The following is a 17787-nucleotide window of genomic DNA, read 5'->3' on the forward strand; positions in this document are numbered from 1 at the left end:
TATATAAAGAACTCACGTGCCTCAACACCCAAAAGCAAATAACCCTATTAAAAAATGGGCAGAGGATCTCAACAGACACTTCTCCAAAGAAGAAATGCAGATGGCCAATAGGCACATGAAAAGATGCTCCACATTGCTAATGTGGAGAAAGGGGAACCCTCCTACACTGTTGGTGGGACTGTAAACTAGTTCAACCATTGTGGAAAACAATATGGAGTGTCCTCAAAAAACTAAAAATAGAAATACCATTTGACCTGGAAATTCCACTTCTAGAAATTTACCTGAAGAAAACAAGATCCCAGATTCAAAAAGACATATGCACCTCTATGTTTATTGCAGCACTATTTACAATAGCCAAGATACAGAAGGAACCTAAGTGTCCATCAGTAGATGAATGGATAAAGAAGATGTGGTACAATACACAATGGAATACTATTCATCATAAGAAGAAAACAAATCCTACCATTTGCAACAACATGGGTAGAGCTAGAGAGTATTACGCTCAGTGAAAGAAGCCAGGCAGAGAAAGACAAGTACCAAATTATTTTACTTATTTGTGGAGCATAAGAACAAAGCAAAACTGAAGGAACAAAACAGCAGCAGACTCACAGACTCCAAGAAGGGACTAGTGGTTACCAAAGGGGAAGGGCAGAGAAGGGCAGGAAGGGGCATTATGATCAGCACACATAATGTAGGGGGGTCACTGGGAGGCAGTACAGCACAGAGAAGACTAGTGACTCTATAGCATCTTACTATGCTGATGGACAGTGACTGTAATGGGGTACGTGGGGGGGAACTTGATAATATGGGTGAATGTAATAACCACAATGTTGCTCATGTGAAACCTTTATAACATTCTATATCAATGATACTTTAATTAAAAAAAGTGGAAAAAAATCAGTGTTGCCATATCAACAAACTAAAGAAAGAACCAAATGATCATCTCAATAGAGAACACATGACGATGTTCAACATTCACTCTTGACTAAAAACCCTCAGCATACTAGGACTAAAAAGGAAGTCCCTCAAACTGATAAAGGCATTTATGAAAAAACCTGCAGTTACTAACAACATACCCAATGGTGACACAGTGTATCATTCACAGCAGTAAATCTCTTATTGTTCTTTCAAATCAACACTTCGTAGCTGCATCCATGGATTTTAACCTCCAGTTTCCTGAATTGTTCATTGCCTCCCTGTCTCCTTCCCACTTTCTTTCTGTCTTGTATTTTTTTCTTCTTCCTCTATTTCCTACTTAGCTCTCCTGTAGTTTTCCGTCCCACTTCTGGTCCAAATGTTAAACTCATTTGTTCTCATTCATTCATTCATTCATTCAAGGCGTGACTCTGCCATGTGTGACTGAGGCTCCATGTCATCATTTCTGACATGTGGATCCTAAGAACCCAGTTTAAGTTCTGGTTTCTTCTCTGAGAATTACTGGAGAGTTTAACTTCCACGTGGCCAAGGTGTTTTGCTTTTCACTTTATCCCCTTCTGGATAATTTTCGGTTTTAGTGCCCTGCAGTCAGTAATAGAACAGAAGTAACCTGTACACTTCCTGAGTTTGGATTCAATCACTCAAGACAGTGGCCGCAGGATGGCCACAGAGCTGAGAGGTGTGATGGCCTCGAGAGAAAAGCACGGTGCTGTCATCAAGGCTGGGCTGCACGAGGAGCCCGCTCCAAGCATCACCTTCAGAGGGATCCTCTGTCCCATCCCCCACCATCTGCTCAACATCTTACCTGCTTAGCCAGGGTGCAGCCGGCCGTGGGAACCCCAGCCCACAGGGGGAGAGGTGAGACGGGATGTCCCAGCTAGTCAGTGAGGCAGGAAAGAGCAGGAGACTCTTCACGGCTCCACCTCTGCTCTGCTCAGGCCCTCGGGGGGTTGAAGAATGCCCACCGACACTGGAGAGGGCCATCAACTCTACCCTGGCCTCCAGTTACAACACTAATGTCGTCTGGAGATGCCCAGAATCATGCTTGATTTGGGTACCTGTGGCCAGGCCAGCTGATGTGGAGCAGACCATCACACCACCTCCGTTTGGTCTGCTTTATACCTGCACTGTTCCTTTCCTGAATAGTTTTTGGGTTTCCTGGAATTTCCGTTTTCCTCTACTGTTGTTCACAAAAGCAGCATTTACTTTCACCCTGTCATAAAGACCATTCAGCTTCTCAGGCTATTTGTGGAAATACATTCACCTTCTTCTGAAGAACATCCCTTTCAGAGCCTCTGATGTGGCTCTAACTGGGGACTGTTACTTTCTAGGCTTGCAGCCGAGTTATTCTCTTCATAGTATTCTTGCATTTGCAAAGTATTCTTTCTCAGATCCCATGTTTTTCTTTCTTAGATGTCTTTTTCATTTCACTAGGTGTTCCTCGTATTTCTTTTTTTTCCAGAAATATACATTGGCCAAAAATTCTCTGAGTCCTTGGGTATCTGAAAATTGTCAGTTTGTCCTAATGCTTGATTAATAATACTTGGTTGGATAGGAAATTCTACTACTAATATAGTCTTTCTCAGAATTGGAAGGTTCATTTCATCACTCAGCTCTGGCTTCCAGTATCCCTGCCGTGTGTTACATGAAGCTGATACTGTAGTTCATTTAGAAGCCTCTAATATCTTCTCTTCACCTTCAGTGCTCTGAAATGTCTAAGGATGTTCCAGGAAGGGTTTTTCAGTACCCAGCGCATCCTTTCCATTTTGATACTCACAGTTTGCTTCAGAACAGAAATTTTCTTCTGTTTTTTTCTCTGCTCTATTTTCTGTTTCTGAAATGCTACTAGATGTTGGGCCTTTGGGATTAACTTTCCGTATCTCCCCATTCCATTCACTCCAGGTCATCTGAGATGGGTTCGACTTACATTCCCTTCTCCCCTCACGAGAACATAAGCTCCCAACACCCAGAACAGCATCTGCAACACACTCAAATATATTTGTTAATTAAATATTTTCTAAACCTTCAAATGAATTTCTGATTTCCACACTTATTAAATACATGTATTAATGAGGTTTATTATTTAAATTCTCTTCTAGTTTTTGAATTATTTTTATTTTCTCTCGGTTCCATTTTCTCACATAGATAATCCTCTTTTGTGCTGTTTATTTTCCTCAAAAGTTTGATAATGGCTATTCATTCATTGTTGTGAACAGAAGTCTCAGTTCATTAACAGTGGTAGCTGTTGTGGTTTCTTCTGCCCACTTCTTGGATGTGTGTCCAATTCCAGGGAGAGCCTGGATGTAGAGTCCAGAGGTCCAGCCAGTCTTCAATGGTCAGGGGCGGTCAGGGTCCCACCCACAGTGGCAGCCTCACCATAGGGGAGATGCCTACAGAGGGTGCGGCTGGCTTGCCCTGGGTTGTCACAAGTCCGTGGGGACCAAGGCACCGCTGGTCACAGAGAGAGCCCTGCCTGCACTGCTCTCCCACCTGACTCCTGCCGCCAGGCCTCCTGCCTCATGCTCTGGGGCCACAACCAGCACGGACCTGCCGGGGTATTTGGCCTTTGGCGGTGGTTATGAGCACATTGCTTGACCTCCAGCACCTGCCTAGCATGCAGTAAGCTCCTTCAGGTCACCAATCTGTCATTGAGCTTATTCAAGCAGAGTTGGGAGGGGTTTTTGGAGGGAGGATCTATTTAGACACAATTGGTGGTGGGGACTCTGACCACGGAATTGAATCTTTCATGAAATAAATGGACATTGCAATTCCATGACTTCTCTACAGTCAGGTCAAAATAAAGGGTCACTGCTGAATGATGCTTAAACCTAAGAGTTACAACACTTTGCATTAAAATTATAAACAGTCAATTAACTAACTGAAAAAGAGTTTAATAGTACAAACATGTTTTATGCTTTAAGCTAAATAAAGTGCCATCTGTAGCAAAAATGGAGAGAATAAGGCAACAAAGAAACTGCCAGCCTGAGGCTCCAGTAGTAACAATCTGTTTTTTCTGGGGCAGAAAGCCCCAAATGGCCACAAGAGCACACTTCTATGAGTGCCCAGGGTGGCACCACCTTGGGGCTGACGTCAGGGAGGAGCTCTCTTTCTGGGGCTGCAGCGAAGTAGGGCAATGAATTAAATGTGGGCCACACGGCGGAAGCCAATAGAAGCAGGGTCTGCGGGTGGCGAGAGTCCCTGTGCTGCTGTAGAGGGAGTGCACCGGAGCCGGACTTTCAGAGCAGAAAAGGAGAGACCGCGAGGTGGCTTCACAGAGAGCTGAGCAGAGACCTGGAAGCTTGGATGGCACTGCCATTTTTCCCTACCTCCCTATGCAGGACATTCCCTGCGGTTCCTGATATATTGATGGGCACTCAGAAATGAGTTCTATGCACACTGGTCAGCACCAGACACAGCCACTGCGGGCTCCTGCTACACAAGCTGTGGCATTCACGGATCAGCCAGGAAGACGTGCAGTTAAGAGTCTTGGCTGAAAGCAGCCTTTATTCTGCCAGTGAACAAAGACCTGGGCAGGGGTTACAGGGCAAGGGAGGGGCAGGCACGGCACCCAGTAGTTATGGTGACATAGGCTGCGGGGCCCAGGCCTTGAAGAGCCTCCGTGGCTGTGGACCCCTGTGTCTGAAATGCTGAGACACAGCCTGTCACTTATGTTAGGAGCAGAGCCTGAGATTTTTCATTCTGATTTTTACGGTGAAGCACGGCCAAGCTGATGAGAGGAGCAGACGAGACCAAGGGGCACCGATGCCCAACATGGTGCCCAGCACGCACTCACAGCCACCTTGCTGGCTGGCCACCTCCCGCCTTCTGGCCCAGAGAACCTCTGGACAGCGAGACTTCCTCCTCCCAGGAGTCCTCGGGGCCCGCACTCTGGTCCAGAAAGTGCTGCGACCTGGTGGGGCCGCACACGCAGGGGCAGGGAATGAGCCGGTCCCTCGCCCAGCCAGGCAGCCCTGAAGACAATGAGAGACAGCTGTGTTCAGTCCAGCCATCCCCACCACCACCACGCCTGAAAGATCAGGGAAGGGAAGCCTGACTTTGGAGGCAGGAGGTGGGGGGTCACCAGGCAAGGAGTGGGCTCGGACTGTCCTGCTGGACAGAGACACAGCACTCATGTCCCTGTAGGAGGTAGGAGGCACATCAGAGCAGGTCCAAGCTCTGTGGGTGCTATGGAGCGGCACAGTAACCTTCCATGAGCCCTGAGGTGTCTGTGGCTCAGTCCATGGTTGGGGCAGGGGTGCCCAGCACGCACTCACAGGGTGGGGCACCCAGGCGCCACAGCAGAACCCTGTCCAGTGGCTGGAAGAAGCATATGTCCAGGCTATGTGTGAAGACTGCACTCAATCAAGTACAGCAATTGTAACCTCTGCAAAGCCCTCAAAGGTGTCACTGACTACACAGGCAATGGTATTTTACCATTCAAGATGCTCAGAACTTTTGTGGATGGAGGAAACGCAACTATTAAGATAAAAACTGAGGAAAACCTCCCTCACCTGAAGACTCAATTATCCAACCAAAGCATCCAGTAAGCAGAAAAGAAGAAGAACTAGTTACAGATCTGGGCTTAATCTGTTGAAATTTCCAAATTTTAAGAGAAGAGATGAATTCAATGCTACCAGAGAGAAAACTGAAAGGGGGTCCCTAGAAAGGAAAGGCGATGGCGGTGGCCTGAGGGGACCCAGGGCTGATGTCTGCAGGCATCCACGCCCGGCACCCAACTCGAAGCACATAGCACTCACCCAGGCGGTTTCCCCCCACCAGCAAAAACCCAGCCCACCAAGAACCGTGCTCCGTCCCCCACTGAGGATGTGGGACTTGCCAGGAGGGGCTTCCTGGAAAAGTTTCTAAAACACAGGGTGGTCTGTCCAGACCGGGAGGTGGGCACAGTGTGGGGGGGAAAACAAGCCTGTGGTTTTAGCTTCTCGTGTCAGGAGCTTTACAGAATTACAGTTAATTCTTGATGCTGAGATTTTTTTTAAGTGGTTCAAATACATTTGTTTAAAAATTAAGGGTAATCATTGGTTAAAACAGAAGTAAGATCTAGAAGGTCCAAACCACCAGTGTAAAAAAGAGAAAAAGACAATTTCATCAGTCCAGCAAAAAGGGAGGAAAAACAGTTAGTGTCATGGACAGAAACACGCATGCGGGGAGTCAGGATGCACCTGCGCCCTGGGTCAGTCTTGCCCGCTGCCTGGTGGAGTGCTGTGGCACGATCTGAGGCAGGTCACCCCTCCAGACAGCGGACACAGGGAATGGCAGTGTCACCATGTCCTCTCTCCCCGCGTCCCGGATGCTGCTGCCTGGAAACGCATTACATTTACTGTCTGTGCCGTAAGGCTCTGCTATCTGGGCGCCAGTCAGCCACTTCACCCACATTACACAGCGCCGCACACCTGGCCCTGCCACGCCCTTTGGACTGCTACCCCACCTTCCAGAGACCACGACCTTAGCCTGGACTCGAGGCTCACTCCCCCCACGCCACTGCGTTTGTTGCTTTGCCATGACACTGGTGGTGAAACCAGCGCTGTGGGGTCTCCCCAGTGACCCCAGGGCAGCCTGTCTGTCTCCACAGCACCTGGAGCCATGGCACTGGGACAGTAGGGACACGAGTCTCTTGGGCTCCCTTGGCGCCAGGACAGCAATCAGGCCTGCGGGAAATGACAGAGCACCAAGGGACATGGGTCAGGAGCCGGAGGTGTCCTGAGACTTGCAGGTCCCGGGCCTGGAGCCAATCAAGGATGGGGCTCAGGAGACTGTCCTTCCACACCACTAGCTGAGGTGCCACATGCGTGTTCACAGCAAAGGCCAGTGCACTGCGGCTCACCACCAAGAAACTCATAAACACACATTTGTGCTGAAGTGAAAATGAAATTCATGTCGCTCTGACCATGGCCCATCACTGGACCCCCCACATGTACCTGCTGGACAAGCTCGGGCTCAGGGTCTGGTCTCAGTGCTGCTGTGTGTCCCTCTGCTCCTCCTGTAGGACGCATGGGACCCTGGGCACCATCCCATGTCACTCCCCTGGCAACATGGGAATGACCTGTGCTGAGATGTCAGGTGCAGGATGTCGGGCAAACGCAGTACAAACGGTCATAAACATGTACACGCTCGAGGACCGAAGGAGACAAGATGCCCTGCCTTTTCCCCTGTCTGGGCCACTTGTGACATGGAGCCTCTGAGAGGCAGTTTTGAAGGCTTTGCTTAGGGCCCATCTTGCAGGAGTGTGGCCTCGCAGATCTCCTGCAGCACCGGGCCCTCGGGGCCTCTCCTGTCCAGTCCCTTCATCTGTGATGACACCCACATTGCTCCTGCTCAGTCACAGCTCTTCACACAGTACGTTTCATGCTGGCGCACCAAGGGAGGGAGAGACATGCCCGCCTCCCTCCCATGCGGCCCCTGGCTCTCCTTGCCCTGCTGCGCTGTCCCCCACTGCAGACGGGGTGCCCAGTCTGCAGGTGTCTTCCCCAAAGCTACTTGCTGCACCCATTGAAATCCATTCAAGGAAAACAATGACATAACCCCAATGCTTCCAAAACGAGGCATTTATCCAAAGTAAAATATTTCAATAGTTGGTATTTCAAAATGGACATTGATGCCAGAGTGACACTGTCCACTGGCTCAGTCTTTGGGGGTATTCTGCTCCCTGCAACAGGAGAGCTGTCCTCATATTTCTTAGAATTCTAACACACTCACCCAGAGGGTCATGCAGGGCACCCAGTCCATTGCAGTCACTAGGCAAAGAAACTAAGGCACAGAAGCCAGTAGTGGGCTAGAGCCACAGCAGGGCCTGGCCTCCCAGGTAGCTCAGCGTGCCCACGGCAGGTACTCTGCCAAGACCACAATGCCTGCACCTCTGGCTCTGGGGCCAGACAAGAATGAAGGGTAGATTCCTGTATTTGTCACATCATATTTTTAACAAATATCCATAATGCACTGACAACTTTACAACCTCTGACTTTAATTAATTAACTCTATTTTCGTATCTTACAATTTCCTTTAGAAAATGACCACCTTCACCGATTTTAGTTACAGAAGCCGTGTTGCTCAGACAAGACTATTCAGCAAGGCACTAACAGCTACTTCTGAACATTTCCCACATGCCCCATATTTCACAGACACGTGTTGTGAATACAGAAGACAGACAGGGTCAGTGAGGTGAAACAACGTGTGCTCCTTAGCACGGAGCAGAGACTGAGCAGGGAAAGTCACTTTCTGGCTTGTGAGGAATGCCGACAGCACGGCACCCGCTCTGAAGGAAGGTGACGGCTGCCAATGGTACAATTTCAAATTATCCTCCATCAAACTTTATCAGAATCTTTTTTTCCTTAATAATGGTTAACATTAGGGCACTATAAAATTTGATCTGAAACAACTTGTTTTTCTCTGTTCCTCACATAGTTTATGTGCTCTAAGAGACATGCTTTCAAATAAAATTCCACATGCCTCTTCTCCAGTTAAAGACGTGCTATTAGCCCAGCTCTGCAAAGCACAGCAGAGTGCACACACCAAATAACACGCTTTAGTTTAGGATTATGATTTTAGTTCTGAGCTTAAAAAAAGTAAGTAAATGTTATTTTGAAAAGGATAAAAATACCTTCACCATGTCCTGCTGGTGACAGGGGAAGCTAGGAAAACTAGGACCCTCGAACTCAAACGCTGTTGTTCACTTTAACTGTTTAGCCACTGAAATTCTAAAGAAAAACAGCAAAAAGACCAGTGACAAAGGGCATCAGGGAAGGTGCAGGAACCCCAGAGTCACCTCCTCATCCTGGGTGCATCTTCACTTTACCACCAGCATCCCGAGAACGGGCCAGGATGTGAGGGGTGCAGCCCATTACCGAGGGCCTGTCCTGGGTGCCTGGCCAGCTCAGCCTCAGACAGGCGAGGCCCGCATGATTGCCACAGCCTCGGCCAGCCTGCTGCTGAGACAGGACCTGACCGACATGCATCAGCCGGAGAGGAGCAGGGAGGTGCTGGGTTGGGCCATGATTGTTCAGAGAGGGGAATGTTTTCTCCCATAAGAGGTGAATCTCGTGACGGGACCACTCAAATCTCTCTACGGGTCCCCATGCAGCCCCATCCTTTCAGAACAGCCCAGACTTCCCTGAGGCCACAGAACAGCCTCCTTGTGGCATTTTAGCCTCGAGACTGGCCACACTGGGATACTTGCCACTGAGCAGAGGTTTGTTGAGGGTGTAGAGAGGGGGCAGGTCGTCTATGTTTGAGATCCGCTGGTACATGGCCCTGGACAGATGATCCCCATGATAGAGGCTGCCCAGGATGATGCTGGAGAAGTAGATGGGCTCCACAAAGACGCTGAGCAGCGAGCCCTGGACGCCCACCACATTCCACCTGCAGGCAGAGGGAACAGCCTTCATTGGAGGGGGCTCAGACCGAGCACCAGACTGGCACATGCCACACTGCTGGCTACAGACTGAGTCCTGTACAGCGGCCCACCAACTAAAGGATGCAGTGAGAAACAGTCGGCTTAGTAGTTCAGCATTTTAAGGAGAAAAATCTACTTCAAAATCACCTGAGCTTTGAAACGGTCTCTTGCCATTATACTTACAAGAGGACACATTTACCAAAGACTGGTCCTGAAACGCGGTCAATACAGTCACGTTTCTCATGAGAAAAATCAAAGGGAAAACAAGCATTTTACTTCTAACAAAAATGACAGCTCTAGAGGAGTCCTTGAAAACAGTGAACTGGGTTGCTCCCGGTTCTTGGTGGCAACACTGAATCCAGCCCAGTTTGATGTGCAGGTGCAAACTGCCTGGCGCCTGGTGCCCCAGGACCCGGGCCAGCCTGGGCGTGGAGGCCGAGCACCCTGCTGCCACACTGCCCCTCCCATTGGGGAAGCAGCGGTGCCCACTGAACACACTGGGAGCGGGTGGAAGCGGCACGTGGGCTCAGCAGACATTAGGTATGGTATGAGCCACTCTGGTCACAGAGCTTCTGGGGCTGGGTTTCAAGTCCAGTGCACGCAGTCTCATGGGCCGCCTCTGCTCTCTTTCTGAGTCCTGCAGACAGCAGGGGTGGCCGAGTAGCCTGTGCAGAGTGCGGGGAGCGGCCATGCGCCCCCAGAGCCAGCAGTGGGGGTGAAGGCCGCCTGAGGAGGGCAAGCGGGGTGCTGATCTCAGGGACGGTTGGAGGGCGACCCTGACACTCAGCCCAAGATCAGGGCCTTGTGAGGTGGAGGACGGCCAGCCCGGCTCAGACCAGGAGGGACATGGCAAGTCTGGGCAGTGGTCTCAGGAGAGCAGGGGTGCTGCTCAAGGCTTCAGCCAAGGCAGCACACCCGCTCACATAACATCGCTGTGGGGGTGCACGGACCGGGCCTGTGTCTGAGGACTGCAGACACAGACCATGGGACTGCAGGCGGGAGGCCGTGGGGGACCGCCTCCACACAGCACAGGCTGGAAGTGGGGACGGGACACAGGGGCGATTTTAGGGACACAGAAGCTTGGGCATGGGGAGCTGCAGGACTCTGGACAGGCCTATGGGAGTGCGGGGTGAGGCCCACCGCTGTCCCTAGAGCCCTTCCTATACCACCTTCACTGAGCAGGCCACGAGCTTCGCCTCTGCAGCTCATGTTCGTACACCTGTAGTTCGGGCCTGGGTCCAGGGGCCCCTGACCCTCGTGAAGCAGGCAGAAGGTGAGGCCCAGTGGGTCAGTGTGGTGAGCACGTGGAGCAGGGTGAACTGCATCTGTACGGGCCCTGGCCCACGCCTGACTGCCAGCTCTGCTCTGTGCTTGGGGTCACCTGCCAGCCTTCCTGTGGGGCTTTCTCCAGGGCAGACCCAGGAGCTGCCTCTGCTGGACACCAGCCTCATCCCCTCCCAAGGTGGCCCCACGAGCTGTGTACCGTGAACACCTGGTGTGGCTGGTCCTCTTAATTTCACATCCTACTGGGGGAGCCTTTGCATCTCATTTGCAAATTCCTAATGAAAACGAGCCTCTTTTCTTGTGCTGATATGACTTCTCTTTTGGTAAAGAGTCCATTCAAATACTTTGCCCAATTTAAAAATTGCTTTTCCCTGTTGTTGAGTTTTGAGCGTCTTTATATTGTGGATGTCAGTCCTTTATCAGATACATGATTTGCAAATATTTTCTCCAAGTCAGTAACTTTATCTCATTCTTTCAACAGTGTCTTTCAAGGAGAAGCATTTTTTAATGTGACGAAATCCAATTTATCCATTTTTCCTTTTATGGAGAGTGTTTTGGTATTATATCTAAGAAACTGCATATCCCAATTGCCAGGATTTTCTCCTGTTTTCTTCTAGAACTTTTACATATTTAGGTCTATCACCCATTTTGAGTTTTTATATATTGTGCAGAATATGAAGCTCATTTGTTTGTGTTTACACAGGGACATCCAACTGCCCAGCACAATTTGTTGGGGACTGTTCTTTCTTCAGTGAACTGACACTGCACCTTGTTCAAAAATAAGTTTTGACCAAAAGTGAACAAGTGGATCTGAAATTAAAAATACAGTACCATTTACATTAATACCTCCAAAAATAAAACACTTGGGTATATATCTAACCTAAGATCTATATGAGGAAAACTACAACACACTGATGAAAGAATCAAAGAACTAAGTAAATGAGGAGATATGTCATGTTTATGGATAGAAGAATCGAGATGCCAGCTCTTCCCAACTCGATCTATGAATGCAATGCAGTCCCAATCGAAACCCCAGCAAGGCACCTTGCAGATACCGACAAATTGATTCTACAGTTTATATGAAAAGGTAATGTGATATAAGGAGTTATGAGAAATATATATTTGGTCATTCAGATGACCAAATATATATTTCTCAGATGTATTTGTTCTTTATCCACAGGTTCTGAAAATACTTCAGAGCCATAGAACTGAAATGGGTGTCTTGTTATGTGAAGGACAGACTTTTGGACCCACCCAGGGGCAGGGCCGGTTGACAGGGGGACCAACCCTGTGATCAGAGGGTGGGAGCTCTCAGCCCCCAGCCCCCAAAACCCGGGAGGGGAAGGGCAGAGGGGCTGGGGTTGAATGGCCCACGATTCAGTCAGCTGTGACGGCAATGAAGCCCTCACAAACACCCATGGGAAGAGTGTGTCTCTGCCTTGTGTCCTGCTGCTCTGCTGGAGAGGCTTCTATACTTGGGGGACCAGGAAGCTTCCACGTACCACTGAGCCAGGCCCCAAGCTCCACGAGGACAAAACTCCTTTGTTTGGGGCCTTGCCCAGTGTATCTCTTCATCTGGCTGTTAAAACCTGTATCCTTTAAGGTACTCTTTAAAACTGGTAAACATAAGTGTTTTCCTGAATTCTGTGAGCTGTTCTAGCAAATTCATTGAACCTAAGGGGGAGGTTGCTGTGAGGTAGGACAGGGACATGAGACAAGCATCATGACTAACTCTTCCAGACTATGATGAAAAATGCTGAGATACAAATAGTATAGTAAGAACAGAGGGACTCCATCTCAAGGCTAAGCTTCCATTTTAAAAACCAGGGAGTTAGGACATAAGATTCCTAACATACTTTATGGTAATCAGCCAATAACCAACCCTATCTTAAGGCAGGGCAAGCAGTCCTAAATGTTATGTCCCCACTGCCTGAAGGCTACCACTGTCTTGGAGAACAGGACTAATAGATTCCTTGTGTCAAGTTTATCTTACAGAAAATCTAGAGGACAGACTATGGGTGGTGACATACTGTCTCTCACCAGAGACAGACATCATGAGACCACAGTAAGCCTAAGCTCCCTGGCCCTTTACTCCATTCTTGAAATCCTTAAAAACCCAAATCCTAAACCTTTAATTGCACCTCCTCTCTGAGGTGGCCATGCTCCCGTCTGAGTTTACCTTTCTTGTTGTACAAGCCCATTGCACTTTGTCTCTACTCTTTTTCATGATAAGACAAGAACTCATCGACCTCCACCTCCAGAGGTGTCTCTGCCACTTCGCTATTTCACTCAGTTTTCTAGACTTAAGCACAGTCTTCTCTTTTCCTGTCCTACTTCAGACAAGTAGGGAAGGGCTACTGAGATCTCTGATTTGGGCTTGCAAGTTCCTGTCACCTGGGTGACCCAGACGGAATTGCAGCTCTATGATGATGCTCTTTAGCGGCCTGCTGGGAAATCTCTTTGCTTTGGGGAGTTCTCAGAACAGAACCTCACTCCACCCAGTGCTCTGCAGCTCCCCCACATCCTGGGTGGTCGGGGCTTAGCTTCAATGCTGTGCAGATTCAAGCGGGCACTGGACGCCAGGTGAGCCTAGGTCTAGGAGTTGGCAGAGGGTCTGCCCTGCACTGAGCAGGAGTCCAATGAGCTTCCCGCTCCTCCCTCTGCTCTTCCCTGCTCTCTGCTGCCTCCACGGTTGCTGCCATTTGCTGCTACTCTTGCTTTAATGAGTTCTTTCCTTACCTACACTCATCCAACCTGTTCGTGAATTCTTTCTCAGTCGGAGTCAAGAGCCCTCTCCCAGGCTGAGGTCTCACCCAGTGAGCAGGGAGACCTCCCTGGATTAGACTGCCCAACAACACTTGGAACCTCCCATCTGTAGCCGGTTGGTCAGCAGCCTGCGGCTTGCCACTGGCATTTGGAGGTGGGGAGTGGAGGAAAGTCCTGTAGGATGGAGCCCTTGATCTGGGGATCTGGTGCTCTCCGAGCAGAGAGCAAGAATTGAGTCGCGTCCTCGGACACCCTGCTGGTGTCTGAGAATTGCCTGGTGGTGTAGTTGGGGAGGGAGCACGTCCCCTGAACATACGCACACACACTGGAATTGAGTCCAGGAACCCACATGAGGTAAAGACCCAGAATAGCCAACACAGTACTGAAGGAGAACAGAGTTGAAGGATTGATACTACTTGACTTCGACTTCCTACAAAGCTATAATGATTGTGATGTTGGGATTTATAAGAAATATACTTTGGTCATCTGAATGACCAAAATACATTTCTTACATATACTTGGTCTTTGTCCATGGTTCCTGGCTCACAGCTAAAACCCTAGGAATTTCCTAACTGATGAGTGCCAGGAAGGTGTCTTTTGTTGTGCAATCAATGGGTTTTGGAGAGCACCTATGGGTGGGGCAGCTGCCTGTGGGACCAACCATGTAGCTAGAGGGACAGAATTTTCAGTCTCCCTCCCTGATCTCTGGGAAGGGGAAGGGGCTGGAGGGTAAATCCTTTGCCAATGGCCAGTGATTTAATCAATCACGCCTGTGTAATGAAACCTCCATAAAAACTCAAAAGGACGGGGTTTGGAGAGCTTCTGAGTCAGCCATGTGCTGGCGAGAGTGGCACATGTGGTTGTGCCTGCCCAACGCCCCAACCTGTGCGTCTCTCCCCTCTGGACACTCCCGAGTTACATCCTTGTATCATAAACCACTGATCCAGGGAGCAAATGTTTCTCTGTGCTCAGTAAGCCACTGTAGCAAATTAATCAAACCCAGAGGAGGTCCTGGGAACCTCCGAACTACAGTTGGTTGGTCAAAAGCACAGATGACAACCTGTTTGTGACTGGCATCTGAAGTGGTGGGGAGGGCATTTTTGTGGGACTGAGCCCTTATCTGTGGGATCTGATATTTACTCTAGGTAGGTGGTGTCAGAACTGAGCCGGATTATAGGACACCCAGCTGGTATCTGAGAAAAGCTTGTTGGATGTGTGGGGGATGGGCCCCCATCCCAGCCACCAAAACACATACACAGTGGAATTCAGAACCCAAATCAAGAGAGCGTGGTATTGGCAAAACAACAGACAAAAAGAAGAATGAAACTGGATAGAGCCCAGAAGTAGATCTAACAAATACAGTTCTGATCTTTGACAAAGGAGCAACAGTAATTCAATAGAGCAAAGACAGTCCCTTCAACAAATGGTGCTGGAACAGCTGGCTGTCCACATGCAAAAAACCAATCTAGACAAAGACCTTACACCTCACAGAAATTAACTCAAAATGGATCACAGACCTAAATGTAAAATGCAAAACTATAAAGCTCCTAGAAAATAACATAAGAGAAAGTCTAGATGACGTTGGATATGGTGATGACTTTTTGGATACACCACCAAAGGCACAATCCATGAAAGAAATAGCTGATAAGCTAGGCTGCATAAAATTAAAACTTCTTCTTGGTGAAAAACAATATCCAAAAAATGAAAAGACAAGTCACAGACTGGGAGAAAATTTTGCAAAGAAACATGATGAAGGACTGTTATCCACAAAATGCAAAGAACTCTTAAAACTCAACAATAAGAAAACAAACACTCAATTAAAAAATGGGTCAAAGATCTTAACAGACACCTCATCAAGTTTTAGCTACTGTCAATAATGCTTCTATGAACATGGGTGTACAAATATCTCTGAGATCCTGTTTTCAATTCTTTGGGGTACACACTCAGTAGTAGAATTACTGGATTACATGGTCATTCTTCTGAAGAACCTCCATATGATTTTCCACACCAACTGCACCATTTTACATTCCAACCAGCAGTGCACAAGGGTTCCAATTCTACCACATCCTCTCAACACTTATTATTATTACTTTTTTATAGTAGCTGACCTTATGGGTGTGAGGTGGCATCTTACTGTGGTTTTGATTTGCATTTCCCTAACAGTTAGTGCTGTTGAGCATCGTTTCACTTGCCGTTTGTATGTCTTCTTTGGAAATGAGTCTATTTAAGTTCTTTGCCCATATCTGCCCATTGTTGCTGAATTTTAGTTCTCTACATATTGTTTTGAGGTTTCTTACAAAATTAAATATACGCTTACCATATGGTCCAGCAATCACACTTCATTATATCTACCCAAAGGAGCTAAATACTTATGTCCACACAAAATCTGCACACAGATATTTATACCAGCCTTATTCATAACTGCCAAAACTTGGAAGCAACCAAGATGTCCTTCAGTAGGTGAGTGGACAAATACACTGTGGTCCATCAGACAACAGAATATTATTCAGCCCTAAAAAGAAATGAGTTATCCAGACATGAAAAGACATTGAGAAACCTTAATGAACATTACAAAGTAAAAGAAGTCAGCCTGAAAAAGCGACATGTTGCAGGATTCCAACTCTGTAACATTGTGGAAAAGCCAGAGCAGTGGGGACAGTAAGGAAGTCAGGGGCTTCCAGGGATGGCAAGGGGGATGAATAGGTAGAACAGAATTTTTAGGGCAGGGAAAATGCTTTTTATGATGCTATAAAGGTGGATACATGTTGTTATACTATTTGTCCAAACCCACAGAAGGTACAACACCAGGTATGAACCCTATAAACTATGGATTTGGGGTAATTATGATATGTCAACATAGGTACACCAACTGTAACAAATGCCCCACGCTGGTTTGGGTGTTGCTGATGCAGGAGGCTGTGCATGCGGTGGGGGTAGGAAGAGTATATGGGAATCTCTTTATTTCCCTCTTAATTTCACTGCAAACCTAAAACTGCTCTTAAGAAAAATCTTTAAAAAATGGTTAATATGGTAAATTTTGTGTCATGTGTTTTTACCACAATAAAATAAATCAGCAGTGTTTGTCTTAAACCAGCAATAATTATCCAGAGTATATAATAGACAATAGGACAATTCTCACACTAACAGAAAATATAAAGTTCTAGGAATTAATCTGTTGAAAATTACCCAATATCCTTGTGAAAAACTGTAAAATGACATAAAGGAAAAAATTTAAATATGGACATACATACAATATTCATGGATGGACTGGTTTAACTTAATGTTGATTCTTTCCATTTCAATCCATAATTTCATAATTCTGTATAAAATCTAAGCAAGACATTTGGAGACACTTGATAAGATGATTCAAAAATATGTACAAAGAATAAAGGTTCATTAAAAACCTGCAACAAGTTTGAAAAGGAAGAGCAAAGAATGCTGGTCTTACCCAATTAGAACTTCAAACATATTAAAATTCAGAATAATAAAAACTATGAATTTTGTGCAATTACAGTTAATTATAGACTAATGGAGAATCAAAAGTCTAGAAACAGACTCATCAGTATGTAACAGTATAAATCAGAGGTGCATTCACAGGTCAATGAAGAAAACGAGGGTCATTCCATTGATGGTACTGGGAAAACTGACTCACTGTTAAAGTAATAAAGCTGAATTATTACATATAATACAAATTTCCTATAGGCTTAAATGTGAAAGTAAAATAATAAAGGTCTTACAAAAAGGTATAGATACACTCTTAATTTGAGGAGGAATGTCTTAAGATCTTAAAAGTATAAATCCTATGGTAAAAACTTAATGGGTAAGAACACAAAAAAATTAGGGGTTTCTATTCAAAAGAAGATGACATGGACAAAGTTGAGACATTGATTTGGACCTGGAGAAGACGTGGAAGCTCCTCAAACCATTAGGGATTACAATATAAACTATAAAAGGAATTTTGCAAATCAATATGAAAAAGGGTATTAACAGGAATCCACAGAGGGGTGGGCAGCTGAACAGACCCTCAACATTCCTAGTGATAAGAGACATGGAAATGAAAACCATGAAATACCAGTTTTGACATGGTGGAAACCAACCTCGCGCACCACTGGACCAGTGTGGCTGTTGGGGGTGCACCTGGCTTTTCTCTGGGATGTCATATGTGTGTATGACTCATGGATGGCAAAGGTCTGTAATGAGCTGTGTTCATGGAAATGCACGGCTGTACTGCAGAAGGGAGTCAGAGGAGACCCAAGCTTCTATCACCAGGGACAGGGACGTAATGTGGCCTGTGACTACAATGGGCTCTTTGCAAAGGTCAGAAAGAATCACTGGCTGTTTATTATAGCATCAGGGATAGTTCTCAAACCCTGGGATGGATAAAACAAGATACA

General features: G+C 47.1%; 1 protein-coding gene across 4 annotated transcripts in view; it reads right to left on the bottom strand.

Moving 5' to 3' along the window:
* Positions 1-17787, bottom strand: part of ADARB1 (adenosine deaminase RNA specific B1) — a 144256-nt gene that overhangs the window by 15815 nt on the left and 110654 nt on the right. For all 4 annotated transcript variants that reach the window (XM_073231233.1, XM_073231236.1, XM_073231235.1 and 1 more), the window contains one exon: positions 9128-9309. In XM_073231233.1, coding sequence (XP_073087334.1) covers positions 9128-9309 — 182 coding nt within the window. The remainder of the gene's footprint in view (positions 1-9127; positions 9310-17787) is intronic.

The sequence above is a fragment of the Manis javanica genome, chromosome 3, assembly GCF_040802235.1.
Source record: "Manis javanica isolate MJ-LG chromosome 3, MJ_LKY, whole genome shotgun sequence".
Classification (NCBI taxonomy): Eukaryota; Metazoa; Chordata; class Mammalia; order Pholidota; family Manidae; genus Manis; species Manis javanica.